Genomic DNA, 15625 nt, shown 5'->3' with positions numbered 1-15625 from the left:
CTTCTCCAAAGTCATGGGACCTCCTAGAGCCTGTTTGCACTGGGGACAGACTCCAGACCAGGCTCATAAAGGGACCTCAACCTCCTGGGAACCCTTCAGGACAGGGCCCATCTTCTTCCCATTGCTGCTGGAGAGGAAATGCAAACACCGACTGGTCTGATTAGATTCGGGCACTCCAAAGGGAATGGAAATGAATGATGTAGGCTAGTGTAAGAACAACCTGGAAAGCTCCTTGATGAAGGAAACCTGACACTTGTCCCCAGTAACAGGAAGTACTAGAACATGTGGGGACCATGGAGAGCTGGTACCCTGTACAAAAGGTCAGCCACTAGTGCAGCACCACACAGGAGATCTGAAAAGTAGTGGGAAACTTTGGCATCCTTCAGAGAACAGTGGTGGGGGGAGAGGTTGAGAGCTTCAGGGACCATCTGAGACAAAAACCTTAAGTCACCTGGTGGAGAGGAGAGACCTACAGAGAGGGAAAAACTGATGGGACAAGATACCAAAGGAGACCAGAAGAGTGGGTTAGAACCTGGAAGATGCTGATGCAAGAACAGCCAGCTCAGAGCAGGTTAAACAGAGCTACCTTTGGAGACCATCAGGGGTTCCCACCCCATAGGAATGGTTGGCTGCCTTGGCACCCAAAGTGATACTTTTGTCCAAAAGGCCTAGAGCCCCCTGGAGACAAGGACTATGTACCCACCCACATGGCTGAAGGTGCTGGCCTAGGTCATCACTTCCGAGATTCAGGCCCCAGGCTCAAGGAGCCACATTGCCTACCTTGAACCCTGGAGAAGTACTTAGCACCCCAGTTTGTTCTTGCCTCCTCACAGAGCTGTTGTAGGGCAGGGAGAGTTTTCCCAAAGGGAAACTCAGCCCCATTTAATGTAGAAAGATCTACACGTTTTTGGTTCTTTGGCAATGCATGCTTTAGTAGTTTAAGAATTCAGCCTCTGATGGGAGGCCTGGGTTCAAATTCTGGCTAGGTATGTAAGCAGAGAGAATCCAGATCCTGGTTTACTCCGTGTCTAGCAGAGTGCCTCTGTGTATCTGAGAGGGGACTCATCATGGGTCTGGCACATCTGAGACCATAGGGTGAAGTGGGGAAAGCCAGGCTGAGCTTTTGACCAACTCCGGACTTTGTGGAAATCCGAAGTCCTTTCCTCAGGGGCCTCTCTAGTCCCTCGATGTATCTCTGTGCCCTTTGGAAACTATGTAACCATGGGCCAAATTTCAATCTCTCTGAGCCACTGTCCTTACATGAAAATATATATAATACCTATGCCACAAGATGCAGGTGGTGATTAAATAATGCACCTAAAATGCTTATCAGTGTGCCAGGCACATCAGAGAAGCTTGAGAAATGGCAACTCTAAAATCCTGCATTCTGGTCCATGGACCCCACTACCCCAAGCCCACAGGTGTGTATGTAGGTGATGGAGTGGGCAGTGGGATGGACACACCTGACTATTAACAATCTGGACTCAGACAAAGGGGCAGGCAGGTGAGAGAAGCCTCACACAGGCCAGAGACTACTCTGGGCTCCAGAGGATGGAGACAGAGAGGCAGGTGGCAAGATGAAGGCAGGGAAAGAGGTGGAGGAGACAGAAGCAAAAGGGAACAACAAGAGAGATGGAGCAATAGCCATGCAGAGACCAAAGGGGAATGGGAACAGGGCCCAGGAGATGCCATGTTGCAGGATCCCAGCTCAGCCTGAGCTGAGGTAGACAACTCTGGGACACAGGGGACAGACAGATTAAGCTTACAACAGAAAAGGCTTTGGAGACCTCAGAGCGGAAAGGTTTACTCCTTATATTACACCCTCCTTGTAGACCCCCTTAATTCTTATGGGGATAGGCAAGACCACTGGAGGCTGCAAGAGGCCATAAACCTTTCCCAGCTCATGCTCAGCACTCCTCAGTCTGTGCCCCTTAACAATCAGCCTCAGGCAGATGGGGCTCCCATGGTCCATCCTTGTTACCCTGTTGCACTGGGCAGCGTGGCCTGAGGGGGCCCTCATCTCTCCCACCTTTACTACCCATGCCACCATGGACAAGGAAGCAGTCCACAGGGCTTGCCAGGCATGTGCAGTAAAAACAGAAAAGTGTCCGTTAAAAAGCCCCGCAACCTGAGATGACTGAAGAGCCAGATTCCTGCACCCCATTCAACTCTCTCCCAGGCGCTTAGATGACCCCAACCCACAGGCCCTGAGATAGGCACAGTTGTCTGCCTGGGTAGGGCTGGCAGTGGTTTCATGCCAAGCCAGACTGAGGGTCTGCCTTTAAGTCTGGCCCGCAGATTGGGTAGAGCCAGGCGCGCCCACAAGTGGCCAGGGGCAGAGCTCTGGCATTTGCTGTACCCTGCTGAAGTCCAAGGTTAGCTAAAGGGTGGAGTCCACCAGGGAATGGCCATTCTCAGGAAGCATGATGCGAGTGCTAGTGCCTGTCTGGGTGGAGGGTGTGTAGCGAACAGACTCGTGGGTGGACCGGCGAAGGCACAGACAGCAGAGGAGGTGGCGGAAGGTGCGGCGCATCTCAGCATCTCGGCATGAGTACACCACGGCGTTGACCAGCGAGTTGGCCTCGGCTAAGAGTAGGAAATATTTCTCCACAGCCAGGACGTTGCAGGACTTGCAGCCCAGACCATCCAGAAGCAGCACCACCTGGCCCGGTGTCCAGCAGACCACAAACGCCCCTGCGGGAGGGAGCCTGATGTGAGCAGGGCCAGCTGTTGCAATGGCTCAGAACTGGAGTAGTCTCCAGAGCTTGGGCGACAGCTGTGCAGTGTGTAGGGAAGAGCTGCCTGTCTTGCTGCCTTTGCAGCATGATGGGGCAGCACTGCTAAGAGGGGAAACCTTTCTCTGACTGTCTGCCAGAGGGAAGCCTTTCCTAACTGGTACACAGTGGACAGGACCCTGGACATTTCTACATGGAGATTTGTTCTTTGGGGGAAAGGTCACTGTGGGACCGACCGATTACTCAGTGGAGGAAAAGGAACGATTAGGAAGAGTTGCTCTTTGTTTCTTGGGGGTGGTGTGTGCACCTCCCCTGCTCAGACCATTCTACATTCAACCGCCAGACCTCATTACTCCTGGCTAAGAACTCTTAAGGGCTTCCCATGGAACTCAGAACAAAATATGACTCCTGTCTGTGCCTTCTGAGGCTGTGCTGACCTTCTCTTCCTGCGGACCAGTCACGTGGGCCTTCTCCCCTCTTTGGAGACACTGGGCTGGTCCTGTTTGGGGCTGTCACCTTCTGTTCCCTCTGCTTGGAACTCTTGCCTTGCCTCTGCTCAGGTAGCACCTCCTTGGAGAACATTCCCCACCCAAATCATCCCCTCCCATCATGCTCTATCAGTCTTGCAGGAGTTGGGAAGCAGGGTGCCACTCACCCAGGATGATGACAACAGTCTTGACCAGGCTGAGCGTGGTTTCACGGTAGTGGGGGTGGCAGCTGACATGCTCTGCCATGCGCTGCACCCGCCGCCTCACATAGAAGAAAATGCGAGTGTAGACAGCCACCATGAGCAGGAAGACGAGCAGGCTGGACAGGGCCCAGACGGCCAGGTAGGAGCGGCTGAGCAGGGGGGCCATGCGCGAGCAGCGGTCCAGGGCACAGAGGCAGTGCCAGGAGTGGGCGGGCAGCAGCCCCAGGCCCAGCGCGGCCACCCACACGCCCACGATGAGCATGATGACCCGGCCTCGGGGCAGGCGGCTGTGCAGCTGCACGGCCATCACACTGCGGTGCCGCTCCACGGCGATGGCCAGAAGTGTGGCCACGGACGCCGTCAGGCTCGTGTCCAACAGGCCCTGCCGCAAGAACCAGCCCTGAAGTGAGAGCCGGGCTGTGCGCGGGCCTGTGTGGAACATGAGGAAGAGGTAGGCTACACCGGCAAAGAGGTCAGCTGCAGCCAGGTTGCCAAGCAGGTAGTAAATGGGCTGGTGGAAGCGACGGTTGGAGGCGATGGCCGCGATGACCAGCAGGTTGGTCAGCAGCACCAGCACGCTGACAGTCAGCCCCAGGGCCACCACAACCACATCTTTGGGCCGCCAGTGGGAGCTGAGCTCCTTGCCGCTGTTATTGTAGAAGAAGCCGATGGTCTCATTGTAGTAGCACTGGCCCATGGTGACCATCTGGGGGCACAGAGGGAAAGGTCAGTACAGAAGGTCCTTGTTGGAAGGACACAGGAGGAAGCAGCAGCCAGAGGGAGGGTTAGGACAGGAAGGGCAAGGGTCTCAAACTCAGATGCGTGAGGTCAAAGTGGTGGTGGTAGGGACCAGGGTGACCTGGAAAAGCACGCTCCGTGAATTCGGGGGTGGGGTGGGGCAGTTGTTGCTTAATTACTAATAAGACTCTTAGAAAGGTATCTCCCAAATCAAACGACTGGGTGGTTTTATTTTTAACCTAAAGAATCAAAACAAAACTCATTTGCCCACGCGGCGCCAACCTGTGACCAATCTGTGTGTGTGTGTGTGTGTGTGTGTGTGTGTGTCGGTTAGGGCAGGACAAAGGGGTGTGGGCTGTGAAAGCAGGCAAGGGAGGGTCAGTTTGGTGTTGGGGTCAGTGCAGGGAGCGGAGCCAAGGGGGCGTGTGTGCGCAGGGTGGGGCCACTGCTAGGACCTTGCAGGAGGTCGGTGTTGGGACATGGAAGTGACTCGGGCAATTAGATTGGGGGCAATGAGGCAGCCCCGTAAGTTGGGCGGTGGGCTTTGGGCGCGAGCGCTCCCGAAGCAGGCGGGGCATCGGGCCGTTCCGAGTGGGACAAAAGGGGCGGTCAGGAAGGCGGCAGCAGGCCGGGCCTCTGGGGGCCCCCAGGTTGGGGGAGGAAGAGGAAGAGGTAGGAGAGGAGGGGGCGGCGCCCGGGCCCCGCAGCACGTGCCGCGCCCTCCCCAGGCCCTGCGCCCACCCTCCCCCGTCCTCGCGGGTCTCACCTGAGCCGCCCGTCACGCCGCAGACAGGGTGGCCTCGCGCCCAAGACCCATGACCGGGCGACGAAGGCTGGAGCAGAAGAGCGTCTGGGTGCGCCTGGCGGGAGCGGCCAAGAGAGGGCTGGAGGCGGGGTCCCGCCGCCCCACCCCCGCCGCAGCGCCCCGCCCCCACCACCTGGGGGAGCCCCGCCCCGCCCGGTCCCCACCACCTGGAGGAACCTCTCTTCTGCTGCCGCGGCGGGGACAGGGTCGCCCGGAACTGCAGCTCCCCTATTTCCTCTCCGCCTCGCGTCTCCTCGGTCGCCCCTCTCCACTTCCGGCGCGGGACCCCCACCCCGAGTCCCCGCACACCTCACGCGGCCGCAGTTTTGGGCCTTCGCGGGGCTGAGTCACTTGCTGCCCGAGATTTCCCGCCGTGACCTGGCGCCGCCCGGGCCCACCTCCGGGTGGTCTCAGGGTCGGCGCCCCTGCCCCGGCCCCACCCCGCCCGCTCCCTCGTGTCCAATCCGTCGCCGAGTTCTAAGCCACGCCCTGATCCGACCCGGCTCCCACCGCCGCGACCCCAGCCCCTCCTCGGCTATGCAGGCCCTGAGCTACCGCGCGCCCCGGTCTCCCTTGCCCCGCCAACCTCTCTGGCCCCAGCTGACTCTCCGGCCGCACTCAGGTTTCTCGAAATCCCGCCCCCGGCAGCGCTGTTCCCTGCCCGGCCCACGCCTGTGGCGGCCCTGGACTCCCACGGCCCAGAGCACACAGCCCCATTGTCTCGGTTATCTGCACTTAGTTATGTTTGTTTGATTGTGCAGGACCGGATCGCACGCTGAGCTCCGGGAGGGCCGGCCCGGTGTGACTCAGCCAGGTGCCCAGGCCCAGCCTCTACTGCATGTAGGTGCTCAGGGGTGTTCTGAGATGAAAGAAAGGGGGCTTTGGTTTCCCTGGTCGGTAAAATGGGGCGAAAGGATGCTGCCTCACCGACCTCTCCCCTGTCACCCTTCCCTGGCAAAGAAAGACACTCAAGGGTATAAAGGACACAGTTTATTCAGAGGCCACCAGACCCCAGGCAGGATGTTGAGTCTGGGTTGCCCACACCCTCCAATATATCTGGTCACTTGGGATCAGCTAAGGAGGCAGACAGAGATGGGGGAGTGGCAACAACCAAAGTAGCAAAAAGCACCCCTATCCCACCGGTCAGAGACTAGGGTGGACCTCAAGGATCCCATGATCTGTATTGACCCTGAGTGACTTCTGAACCTGAGTGGCCCTGTCACTTGACATTGACCTGTGTCTAGTGGTGGGGGGGATCCTGGTACATTGCTGCTGAAGGGGTTTTAGTTCTCCCCTAGGCCATGTAGTCTTTCACCATAGGAACTCTCCAGACGCCCCAACATTGAACTCCTGGGATGTTGGGCCCATCTTCTCAGTCCTGGGCTTCTTGGTCAGAGTGCTGGGATAGTCAGAAATGGTCCTCAGCTTCCTCAGGCTGGGTGCCTGGGCAGCAGGTGGCCTTGGGCACAGACTCGTTGTGCAGCTTGGAGAGTAGCCGGGCCGTCTCCTGCGTGATCTCAAAATGCTTGGGCAGTGGGGTGCGGCGCAGAGGGCTGCCCTCACGGGAGGTGGCGGCAGGGCCAGGTCTTGGCCTCCGCAAGCTCCCTTGGGGCACTGATGTGACAGGGGTCTCCTCGCACAATTTGGAAGCCACCAGGGCCAAGCAGGACAGCTGGTGGGTGACAGGCCGTACACCCCCCCGGGGATACTTCACTGGCTGGCGGCTGAAGTGGCCACGGGACTGTGTCCCCAGGGGTGAGTCCTCAGGGCCTTGGCTGGACACTGTGGGATAGGGTGGTCAATGCTGAGCACCTTTAAGTCCTCTGGATACACCCCCCCATTGTCATCACTCAGCCAAGCTACCCCAAGGCAGGGCAACCCCAGAACCCCTGGGCTACCCCACAACGCACTCACCTTCCTCTCCCTCATTTTTGGTGTCTTTGGTTACTTCCTCTTCCTGGTCCCTCTGGAGAGTTGGAATCTGCAAGAAGAAACCCAAGAATGCGACCTCCAGCAATAAAATGCCAGTTCTTCGAGAGACTCGTAGACATGCAAAAGTTCCCTTGCAGTTTTGGTATCTGGGGAGAGATGATGCCCTTGAGAGTGTACTGCTTGTCCTCCTGTGAAGAGCAGTGTCATTAATCTCAACTGTGGGCTCTGTGAGGGCAGGAATGCCTTTGTTCAACAGACGACCAGCCCGGAAAGTGACAGCCTTCTCTGCATTAGGAATGCGTGAACTACCGGTCTTCATCCTGCTCTACTTTCTGCAATTTCAGGCCTGCTTTTTAGCTTACCTGAATATCTTTTAGTTCATCCTTTAGCTAAATGCTAATAGCAGTTGGAATTCTTTCTCTGTGTCCCGAGCATTTTCTGAGGTATTCCAGTTCTCAGAGTCCCACACCTCACCAGCAGCAGCTTTCCCAGCTCTGGGGTGCTGCAGGGGAGATCCTAGCTCTCGGGAATGGTGAGTGTATCAGGATCTGAGGGTCAGGAAGCCTCCCCTAAGAGTCTCATCTGTAAATGGTTTTCATTAACAGTATTTACCTCTTAGGGCAATTACTATGCAAGCACCCCTGCATTGTAGGCGTGCAGTCAATGGAGGTTTGCACACCCCTCTTTGGCCTCACTTCCTTCCACCTTCCCCTCACTCATTCATTACAGCATGGAGCTGTGCCCTGAACACACCAGGCATGGTCCCACCTCAGGGCCTTTGTACTGGCTGTTCCCTTTGCCTGGAACACCCTTCCCCTGATCTCCACCTGGCTTACTCCCCCCTCACATCCTTCCAGTCTTTGCTCAAACCCATCTTCTCCATGAGACCCACTCACAGCATCCTGTTTACTGCTACAAACTGCCCACCACCTCTCACCTTGGTGCCCTTGATGTGCCCTACTTCACCCTACCCTTTCTTTTTTCTATAGTATTCATCACCTTGTAACATCCTGTATAACTGACTTTGTGTCATATTTCTTGTTTATTGTTGGTTTCTTTCCCACTAGAAGGTAGGCAACCAAGAGGATGGAATCTCTGAATATTTTGCTAACTGATGGCTAGAAAAATGCCTAGAACAACGCTTGGCACATAGTAGGTGTTCAATAAATATTCTGTTGAAGGAATGAATGGTACTCATATTAATATCTCTGCAAGGCTCTACCCTGTTGTTACTCCATTATTTCCCACCACTCCATTCCTTACCTTTCCTTTCGGAATGAGTGCAGGGTAAATAAGGAAAGGAGAAAGGGAATGAAATAGAAAATTTTCAAGGGAAAGGAAGGAAGGAAGACAGGAGAGAGAGTGAGAGGATTAAATGGAGAGAAGGCTCTCCCCATGTCTGTGGGCCCAGCAGGTTCCTACCTCTGTGGGCGTGGTCTCGGGATGCTTCTCCAGGGCACTAAGGGGCATGGTGTCTGGGTTGGGGTCCGAGGCTAGGAATATGGGCAGGGCGTCCAGGGCAGGTTGTGAGTGTGGTGGCTGGGGGCTGGTTGGGAGGGTCGTAGGGGGTGGGCTGGGGTCTCGGGGCAGGGGCTCAGTGGCCAGGAGGAGGTCATCAATCCCGAAGATCTGCTCATAGTGTACAATGAGGAACTCGATGAGCTGGGCCTGGTGCACGGAGTCTAGCAGGCAGGTGACAGGGCCGGCGCTGGCTACCCCTGGACCGTCCGGCAGCCGCAACAGTGTCGGCCCAAACACAATGCCCAGGTTGTTGGCAGACATCTTGTTCTCCTCATACTGTGCAGCCACCCTGGGGACAGTGTGAGGAGAAGGGTCAGGGCACAGAGGGTATGGTTATTGGTCATCGGGTAGGATCTGCAAGCCAGGCTAGTGGCGACTTGCCCAAGTCATGGGTAAGTGGTCCCAGTCATTGTGTACGACCAGGAGCCACATGCCTGGTGATGGGGGTCAGGGGTCAGCATCCAAAGTCAGGAGTCATGTATTAAGTTTCAGAGCTCAGAAAACACATTCAAAGGTCAGAGGTCAGTGTCAGGGGTCAGTGGTCACATGTCCAAGGAAGGAGTCCTGGATCCGTGCCTCAGGTCAGAAGTCACGTGTCAAGGTCAAGGACAGTGCACACCTGAATAGATGGGCCACCAGGTGCCGCAGGGTGTTGTAGTTAGAGTCAGGCAGCTGCACCAAGAGGGTCTTCAGCGAGCGGATAACCTCAGGGCTGGGGCTGGGGGTCCCAGGGTCGTGCCCAGGGTCTGCATGCAGGGTCTTAGCCAGAGAGATGAAGGCGTCGTAGAGGTGGAAGGGGACCACGGGGTCAGTGAGCTGGGGGTGGAATGGCAGGGGGGGACATGGGTGTGGGTGGGCTGCAGAGGGTCCTCAGTCTGAGCCCACCCAGCCTCTGACTCCTGAGCTGCTGAGCACCCACCTCCTGGAGGAATCGCTTGAGAACACTCGAGACATCGTGAGGCGAGTTCCCTGACAGGTCAACCAATGCTCGGCCGTTCTCAAAAGCCTGGCACAGCCGTTCCACGCGGACCCGGGACCCGCTGACCCTATAAATGCCCTGAAGGGCAGGGGTGGGAAGTTGGACAGCTGGCTTGCAATCTGGCCATTGAGAGGGCTGGGTCACTCACTCTTAGGGATGGTCAAGGGTCAAGGGTCAAGGCGGCACCTGCACACTCAGGGCGCGCTGTTCTATCTCGGTGGTGCACCTGGTGATCACAAGGGGCACCTCCTCCGGGAAGTCCCTGGGCAATTGCAGGAAGTTGACCCCAAAGAGGGGGGTCCGGGCTGGGAGCCGCTTATGTCCGCAAAGGATCAGTAGAGTCTCGAGGCAGCGCTTGTGGCAGGTCAGAAAGCACTGAGGGAAAGGTCACAGGGTCAGGGAGGTCATCGGGGGTCAGTGGGGGAAGAGAAGGTCATAGGGATCCTCAGGGAGCAGGGGCAGGGGGCTCATAGGAGATCATCAGATCAGGGCAGGTCCCAGGGGTGGGAAGGTCTTAGGGAATCTCAGGTCAGAGAGATGCCTGGGGTCAGAGAGGTCACTGGGGTTCAGCAGAGGTCATTAGGTCATTGGCCCAGGCCACACCTCCTCGCACTCGGTTCCGCTGACCATGAAAGCCTCGCACTCTCGGCACTTGGCTGGGCCCCGCAGCCGCCGCAGCCGGTGGGTCTGGGCCGCATTGGACAGTGTCCACTTCTTGAACGGGGTGCCTGGCCCGTTCTCCAGCCCATCTCCCAGGTCTGCAGGGAGACAGGGTCAGGAGTGCCTAGTCCACCCCCACCCCACCCCTACCTGCTTCCAGCCTCACCAGGGTCTCGCTCCTCAAAGTCATCTGAAGATTCGGTGCCTGTGGATGAGACCTTCACCAGCCGCCTCGTGCCAGAGCCTGGAGTCAGAGGGTTACAGAGGTTGGGGGTCACAGAGGTCATGGGGAGGCTCCAAGGCTAAGGAAACATTCCTGGTTTTCGGCCTTCCAAAACCACCCACAGATGCCCTTGGGGAAAGGGTCAGAGGTCAGGAGGGGGTGGGTCAGACAGGTCAGGAGTTAGGGGTTGAAGAACCTGGGGGGTGGTTCAGAAGTTGGATCAAGAGAACGGGTCAGAGGTTGAGAAAATAGGTCAGGGTTGCAGGGTAGGTCAGAGGTCAAAGAATGGGTTTGAGATTGAGGGTCAGAGCCTGGCCAGGGGCTGAAGGATGGTCCCACCTGGGCTGGAAGTGGGAGAGTCCTGGGACCGAGACTCGCTGCCACCACCCATGCTGTCCACATCACTGGCCAGAGTGGGGCCCAGAGTTCCTAGGAGGGGACAGGTCAGTTAGGTAGGGCCTCCTGCCCCAGCACCACTCCTGCCTGCCCTTCACAGCACTCACCCTGCCAGCCTGTGCCAGTGTCCTCCCAAGGGCCTGGCTCAGCTGCACTCTCATCCAGCAGTGGAGGTGGGGCTCCAGAGAGCTTCTTTCTTGTGTCCAGAGGGGAACTGAAAGGAGAGGTTTGAGGGCTCTGATAACCAGGAAACTGGCCTGGGATGACATCACCCTGGCATCCCGTTTAGGCCCCAACTCCAAGTACTTGGGTCTGCAAGCCCTTATGGCCATGAGCATCGTGGCCCCCAGTGCAGTAACCCCAAATTCCCAAGTCTCCCACGACTGGGACAACCCCACCCACCTGCTTGGCTCCTACCTGACCCCGCTCCTGGGGACCCACCTGTGCGTGAACTCCTGGAAAGAGAAGGCTGGTGGCGGGGGCGGCGGGGCGTCGGGCCGCAGCGCCCTCACGAACTCCTGGTATCGCTGGCCCGGCTCAAAGGGCGCGCAGCACTCGGCCAGGGCGGCGAAGGCGCGGGGGCCGCGTTCTGCCTGAGCCCCTCGCAGCCCGAACAATCCCAGGGTCACCTGTGGGGCGGAGGCCTCGGGTGAGAGAGGGGCTGGGACTGGGAGCCTGGGGCGTGGCCTGACCCTGAGAGATACCAGCTCGGTCCAGGCTTGGGGGCGGGGCCGGGCAGTGGGAGGCGGCTTAGGGACAGGAGCGTGCAGCTGGGGTTGGGGGTGTGGTTAGAACCAGGGTGGGTCATCTTGGGGGTAGGACCCCCTGGGAGGGGGCCGAGGGGGAAGTGCAGTCAGGGTCTGGGGGCGGGAACTGGCTGTCCAGCGAGAAGGAGCGGGTCCTGGTGCCCTGGAGGCGGTTTAGGGGCAGGGGGCGCCCAGCCGGGGCGAATGAGTGTGGTGGGCAGCCGTCGGGTTAGGGTCTCACCCGCCTCAGCACTTCGTCCCCCTGCAGCACCAGTTTGCGCACGTGTGATACGATCCGCTGCTTGGCGGCCTCCAGGTCCTGCTGCCGCACATTGGCCTCGCGGACGCAGGCCTGGTACAGCGCCTCGGCCTCCTGCGCCTGGAGGGACCAACGCAGGGAGCGTGTGTGGGACAGATCATGGGACCGGGGGCGCCGAAGCACAGGGGGGGCACGGGGCCGAGTCCCCACCTTGGCCTGGGCCTCCTCTCGCGAGCGCCGCCGCCGCTCCTGCTGCTTGTTGGGTCCCGGCTGGGCCTGGGGGGCCGGGTCTTCGGGGGACGCCTGGGAGCGCACCCGGAGGTCCTCGCTGCGCTGCACATACTGGAGCTGGGCCCGCCGCAGTGCCTGCACCGCCTCGTTCTGTGGGCGGAGGAGGGACGCGGTCACTGCTTCTTCATCTCCTCCCCCAGCCCGCTTCCCCAGCCCCCCACCCTAGACCTTACCATCCGCTTCTGTTCTTTCATCCACTGCTCTTTAAACTCCTTCCGCCACTTCTCAATCTCAGTCCGTTTGGCAGCCAGGGGCTGGGAAGGATGGAGAATGCGGATGCTGCCTCAGGGCTACTCGATCATTCCATTCACTGGGGTCACATGTCTTTCATCCTCTGGACCCTTTTCTGGGTCTGCACCCTCTCTCCTGGGTCTTCTCACCCAGAAGACCTCTGCCCTCCCCCAGCCCGGTGTCTCCAGAAAGAGTCTCAGTGGTCACCTCCATCCTTTGTGCCTGGACGCAAAGAGGCCAAGGCTCTGTTCCTGGGCACACTTGGCACCTCGCCCCGTGGCCCGCAGAAGAACAAAAGCACGGTTTTGCAATAGCACAGGAAGCCTGGTTCGAATCTCTGCTGGGTAACCTTGGGCAAGTTCCTCAGCATCCCTGGGTCTCAGCTTCCTCATCAGCAAATGGTGCTGATGGTAACGGTGCCTTCCTCCAGGTGGCTGTGGATGGAATAATGCATGAAGGGCCCCCTCACCTGGTAGTAGTCTCTTTTCTGCTGGGCCACTGTCTCCATGGCCAGGGCTCCCAGGCTGAGGTCGTGCTCCAGAAACAGGGTGTAGATGTACTGCAGTGGCATGTGGCTCTGAGGGTGGGGAGAGGCCGTCTGGTGTTGGAGAATGCTAAGGATCTAGGGGTATCTGGCTGGGGTTCTGGAGGGATTGGGCTCTGGGGGGGGTGTGCTCATGGCTACCTGCTGGTGGATGGACACCTTTCCAGCCTCAGCAATCTTCATGATGTTTTTGGCAAACTCCAGCTCTGGGGGTAGACAGCAGGGGTCTGAGTCAGGCAGGGTGTGAGCGCTGCAGGGTCTGGGCAGGGCCTGGGACCCGGTAGGAGGGGTCCTCACCATGGCTGGCTCTCTTCTCAGTCCAGGCCAGCAGCTCCTTGGCGTAGCGGCTCCAGGTCTTAGCATACTCCAGGGCTGCATCCACACCCCCCTTGGTCCGAATGAGCCGCAAGTCCAGTTCCTCCCCTGGGGCAGACGGTTGGACCTCTGACCCCTGAACCCTCCCGTGGAAGCCTTCCCTGAGCCCTCAAACCAGACCAGTGGACCCTGTTCTACACCCTATGGCTTCCGCAAACACCCCCTTGTTTTCATTTGTCCAGGTTGTTTTACACTGATTCTCCACTCAGACTGGGGGCTCCCTGAGTACAGGGGTTCAGATCTGTTGTGTGCACTGCCGTGTCCCTGGTGCATGGAACAGGCAGTTGATGATGGAAGGACTCCTTTCTGCCCCCCCCCACTCCCCTGGCCTCAAAACCCCCCTACCTGTAAGGGGTGCAGGATCCTCTGGGGAGGGACCACTCCAACGGTTGGTTTCACTCATCTGAGGGGGAGGGAGACAGCATTCAGGAACAAGCAGGGCAGGGGCTCCACCTTCCTCAGACCCCCTCGTCTGAGGTCCCCTCCTCCCTGTCCCCTTGGTCCCATCCCTCACCAAAGTGGCTGTGGGGGTCTTGTCAGGTTCTGGGTCTCCTGAAAGCACAGGGTCTCCAGCCAGCATCTCAAGGGTCCTGGGAGGTAAGGGTGTCAGGATGCCACCCTCCACCCAGTCTGTCCCACCTAGGGGTGCTGGGGGCCCCAAGGCAGTTTGGGGATGGTCCTAGATATCACCTCTGTGACATCTATTGTATCTGGGAGTCCTGAGAGATGGGGCTTTAGGGGGGAAAGCAGGTGAGCTTTTTTTTATGGGACTTGAGATAGAATTTGAAGGATCCCAGGTAACTTTGGGGTTCAGAGTGGGATTATAAAGCTCTCAAATGTTTTAAGGGGTCACAAGGGTCACAAGAACGATACGTGGGGGCCCTAGTATCACTTTGGCGATTTCAGGTGGATTTGGGGGGTTGAATTTTGGTATATTCAGGTGTTTTGAGGATCCAGAAGTTGCAGGTTCCTAATGGGGTTTCAGGCACCTAAATGGTTAGGGATTTGGGGGATCCTGGTGGAATTTGGGGTTACTCAGGCACAGACTCACACGTTCCCGAGTGAGATCTCGAGGTTGTCCAGGCTCCGGAAGATATCACTGTACCTCTTCCTGCTCTCAGGAGCTGAGGGTAGCCCTTGGGGAGGGGAGTATCACACATGGGCCAGCGGAAACCTCCCTCCACCCACCGCACTTTGGCAGGTTGTTTGGAGGGTCGGGGCCGGGGGCTGGGGGGTGGGGGAGAGAGAGAGAGAGAGAGAAAGAGAGAGAGGGAGGGAAAGGGAAGAGAGAGAGAGTTCTGTTCCCATGGGGAGTATAGGATGGTGTGGGTGTCTGAGCTGGGATGGAGGGAGTGTGGGCTTGGGTGGGGCCCGACTTGGGACAGGCAGATGGACTCAGGCACAACCCAACACAGAGACAGCTGCTTAGAGGAGCAGAGACACCCACACATGCATGGGCCCAGAAGCAAAGCGACAAAACAGACGTCCTAGATACAACCACACTGTCTCCCGGGACAGAGCCGGCTTGACAATGGAACCACATGGACCTCAGCCCAGACAGATGGAAATACACGTGGGACAGAACGGCACATGGCCTGCCACAGAAACACACACAGGCAGCCTGAAACCACAAGAGGCATAAAGACCAAATGACAATCAATATGCAAAGCAGAGACACAAAGACAGGCGGAAACGAAGTCGGACCTTGCCACATTTCTGTCGCAGGCACCACTTCTAGGGCGCCCAGATCAGCATGTTCCCCTCCCCGGGCAATGGAGTAGCCGGGTGGGGATCCTGCCGCGTTGCCCTCTCCATCAGCGGTCGTGACACCCTGCCCCCATCACAAATATCAGAAGCAGAAGCGGCCACTTCCCCTTCCTGGGCCCCCTCCCCCAGGCATCCGGGGTGAAGACTGCAAAGGGGGAGGGGGGATCAGGGACTGGTGTCCCGGGCCCCTCTCAGCTTGGGGGCTCCCACAGTGGAGCATCCCCGTGTCCTTCCCATTCAGAAACTCCTCTCCCGGCTCTCTGGACGGAGAGGGATAGGCGGGGCCCCTCATTGATTTAGGAAGTAGGATACTGTCGGGGGAGGCCCCTCTCTGATCCCGTATCCCGGACCGCCTACCCGGCTCTGTTGAGTCCATGGTCCGGCCCTAGGATCGCTCGGCAGGGACGGGGATTGGGATGGAATCGCGCGCCGGCGCCGGCGGGGCCCAGCCCCGATTTCCTGCCGCGGCCGCCGCTGCCCGGGTTCCGCGTCGCCCCGCCTCGCGGAGGCCCCGCCCCAAACCACGCCTCTGCTGGTCGGCCACACCCTCTAGGCAGGGAAGCGCGGACCACTCCCCCTGCCTGAGCGGCTGGGTATGCGGCTGGGCCAGGACCTCCTGAGTGACCTGCCGAAATGACTCCATCCCGGCCAGGGTTCCCCTCCCCATCTTTGCGGGGTCCCCAAACCCCAGCACACTCCCCTTGCAGTGAGTCCACAGAGTCTGCCTGGCCT

The 15625-nt window shown here is 58.6% G+C and overlaps 2 protein-coding genes across 7 annotated transcripts; both read right to left on the bottom strand.

Annotated features, from left to right (window-relative positions):
• Window positions 1-1623: 1623 nt before the first annotated feature.
• LPAR2 (lysophosphatidic acid receptor 2) lies at window positions 1624-5000 on the bottom strand. Of its 2 annotated transcripts, XM_036848052.1 has the most exons (3): window positions 4931-5000; window positions 3391-4132; window positions 1624-2694 (listed from the first exon to the last, which is right to left on the bottom strand). In XM_036848052.1, exons 2-3 carry the CDS (start codon window positions 4130-4132, stop codon window positions 2381-2383), a joined length of 1056 nt encoding a protein of 351 aa, XP_036703947.1. In that variant the 5' UTR covers window positions 4931-5000; the 3' UTR covers window positions 1624-2380. The 2 variants fall into 2 exon arrangements, with proteins under 2 accessions (XP_036703947.1, XP_036703948.1); XM_036848053.1 differs by lacking the exon at window positions 4931-5000 and having other exon boundaries at window positions 3391-4134.
• Window positions 5001-5944: 944 nt separating this feature from the next.
• On the bottom strand, window positions 5945-15383 carry LOC118893492 (GEM interacting protein). Of its 5 annotated transcripts, none has more exons than XM_036849118.1 (21): window positions 15251-15383; window positions 14178-14262; window positions 13641-13716; window positions 13472-13529; window positions 13049-13174; window positions 12893-12957; window positions 12677-12805; window positions 12150-12230; window positions 11896-12066; window positions 11668-11805; window positions 11122-11309; window positions 10788-10894; window positions 10624-10713; window positions 10228-10305; window positions 10005-10159; window positions 9588-9776; window positions 9342-9479; window positions 9042-9238; window positions 8324-8711; window positions 6884-6950; window positions 5945-6751 (listed from the first exon to the last, which is right to left on the bottom strand). In XM_036849118.1, exons 1-21 carry the CDS (start codon window positions 15267-15269, stop codon window positions 6378-6380), a joined length of 2919 nt encoding a protein of 972 aa, XP_036705013.1. In that variant the 5' UTR covers window positions 15270-15383; the 3' UTR covers window positions 5945-6377. The 5 variants fall into 5 exon arrangements, with proteins under 5 accessions (XP_036705013.1, XP_036705016.1, XP_036705015.1 ...); XM_036849121.1 differs by having other exon boundaries at window positions 12677-12784; XM_036849120.1 differs by having other exon boundaries at window positions 14178-14250; window positions 15251-15377.
• Window positions 15384-15625: the final 242 nt, after the last annotated feature.

The sequence above is a fragment of the Balaenoptera musculus genome, chromosome 3 (genome assembly GCF_009873245.2).
Source record: "Balaenoptera musculus isolate JJ_BM4_2016_0621 chromosome 3, mBalMus1.pri.v3, whole genome shotgun sequence".
NCBI lineage: Eukaryota > Metazoa > Chordata > Mammalia > Artiodactyla > Balaenopteridae > Balaenoptera > Balaenoptera musculus.
The sequence above is the reverse complement of the archived record's forward strand: the minus strand, read 5'-3'. Positions and strand labels throughout refer to the sequence as shown.

What these genes read in the sequence shown, in the direction of transcription:
- LPAR2 (XM_036848052.1), bottom strand. Translation starts at nt 4,132, where the DNA reads ATGGTCACCATGGGCCAGTGCTACTACAATGAGACCATCGGCTTCTTC. An exon ending in GACTGTTGTCATCATCCTGG is followed by an intron (nt 2,695 to 3,390) that starts GTGAGTGGCACC and finishes TCCCTCCCGCAG; the next exon opens with GGGCGTTTGTGGTCTGCTGG.
- LOC118893492 (XM_036849118.1), bottom strand. An exon ending in AGACCCCCACAGCCACTTTG is followed by an intron (nt 13,530 to 13,640) that starts GTGAGGGATGGG and finishes CCTCCCCCTCAG; the next exon opens with ATGAGTGAAACCAACCGTTG. An exon ending in AGAAAAGAGACTACTACCAG is followed by an intron (nt 12,231 to 12,676) that starts GTGAGGGGGCCC and finishes CATCCTTCCCAG; the next exon opens with CCCCTGGCTGCCAAACGGAC.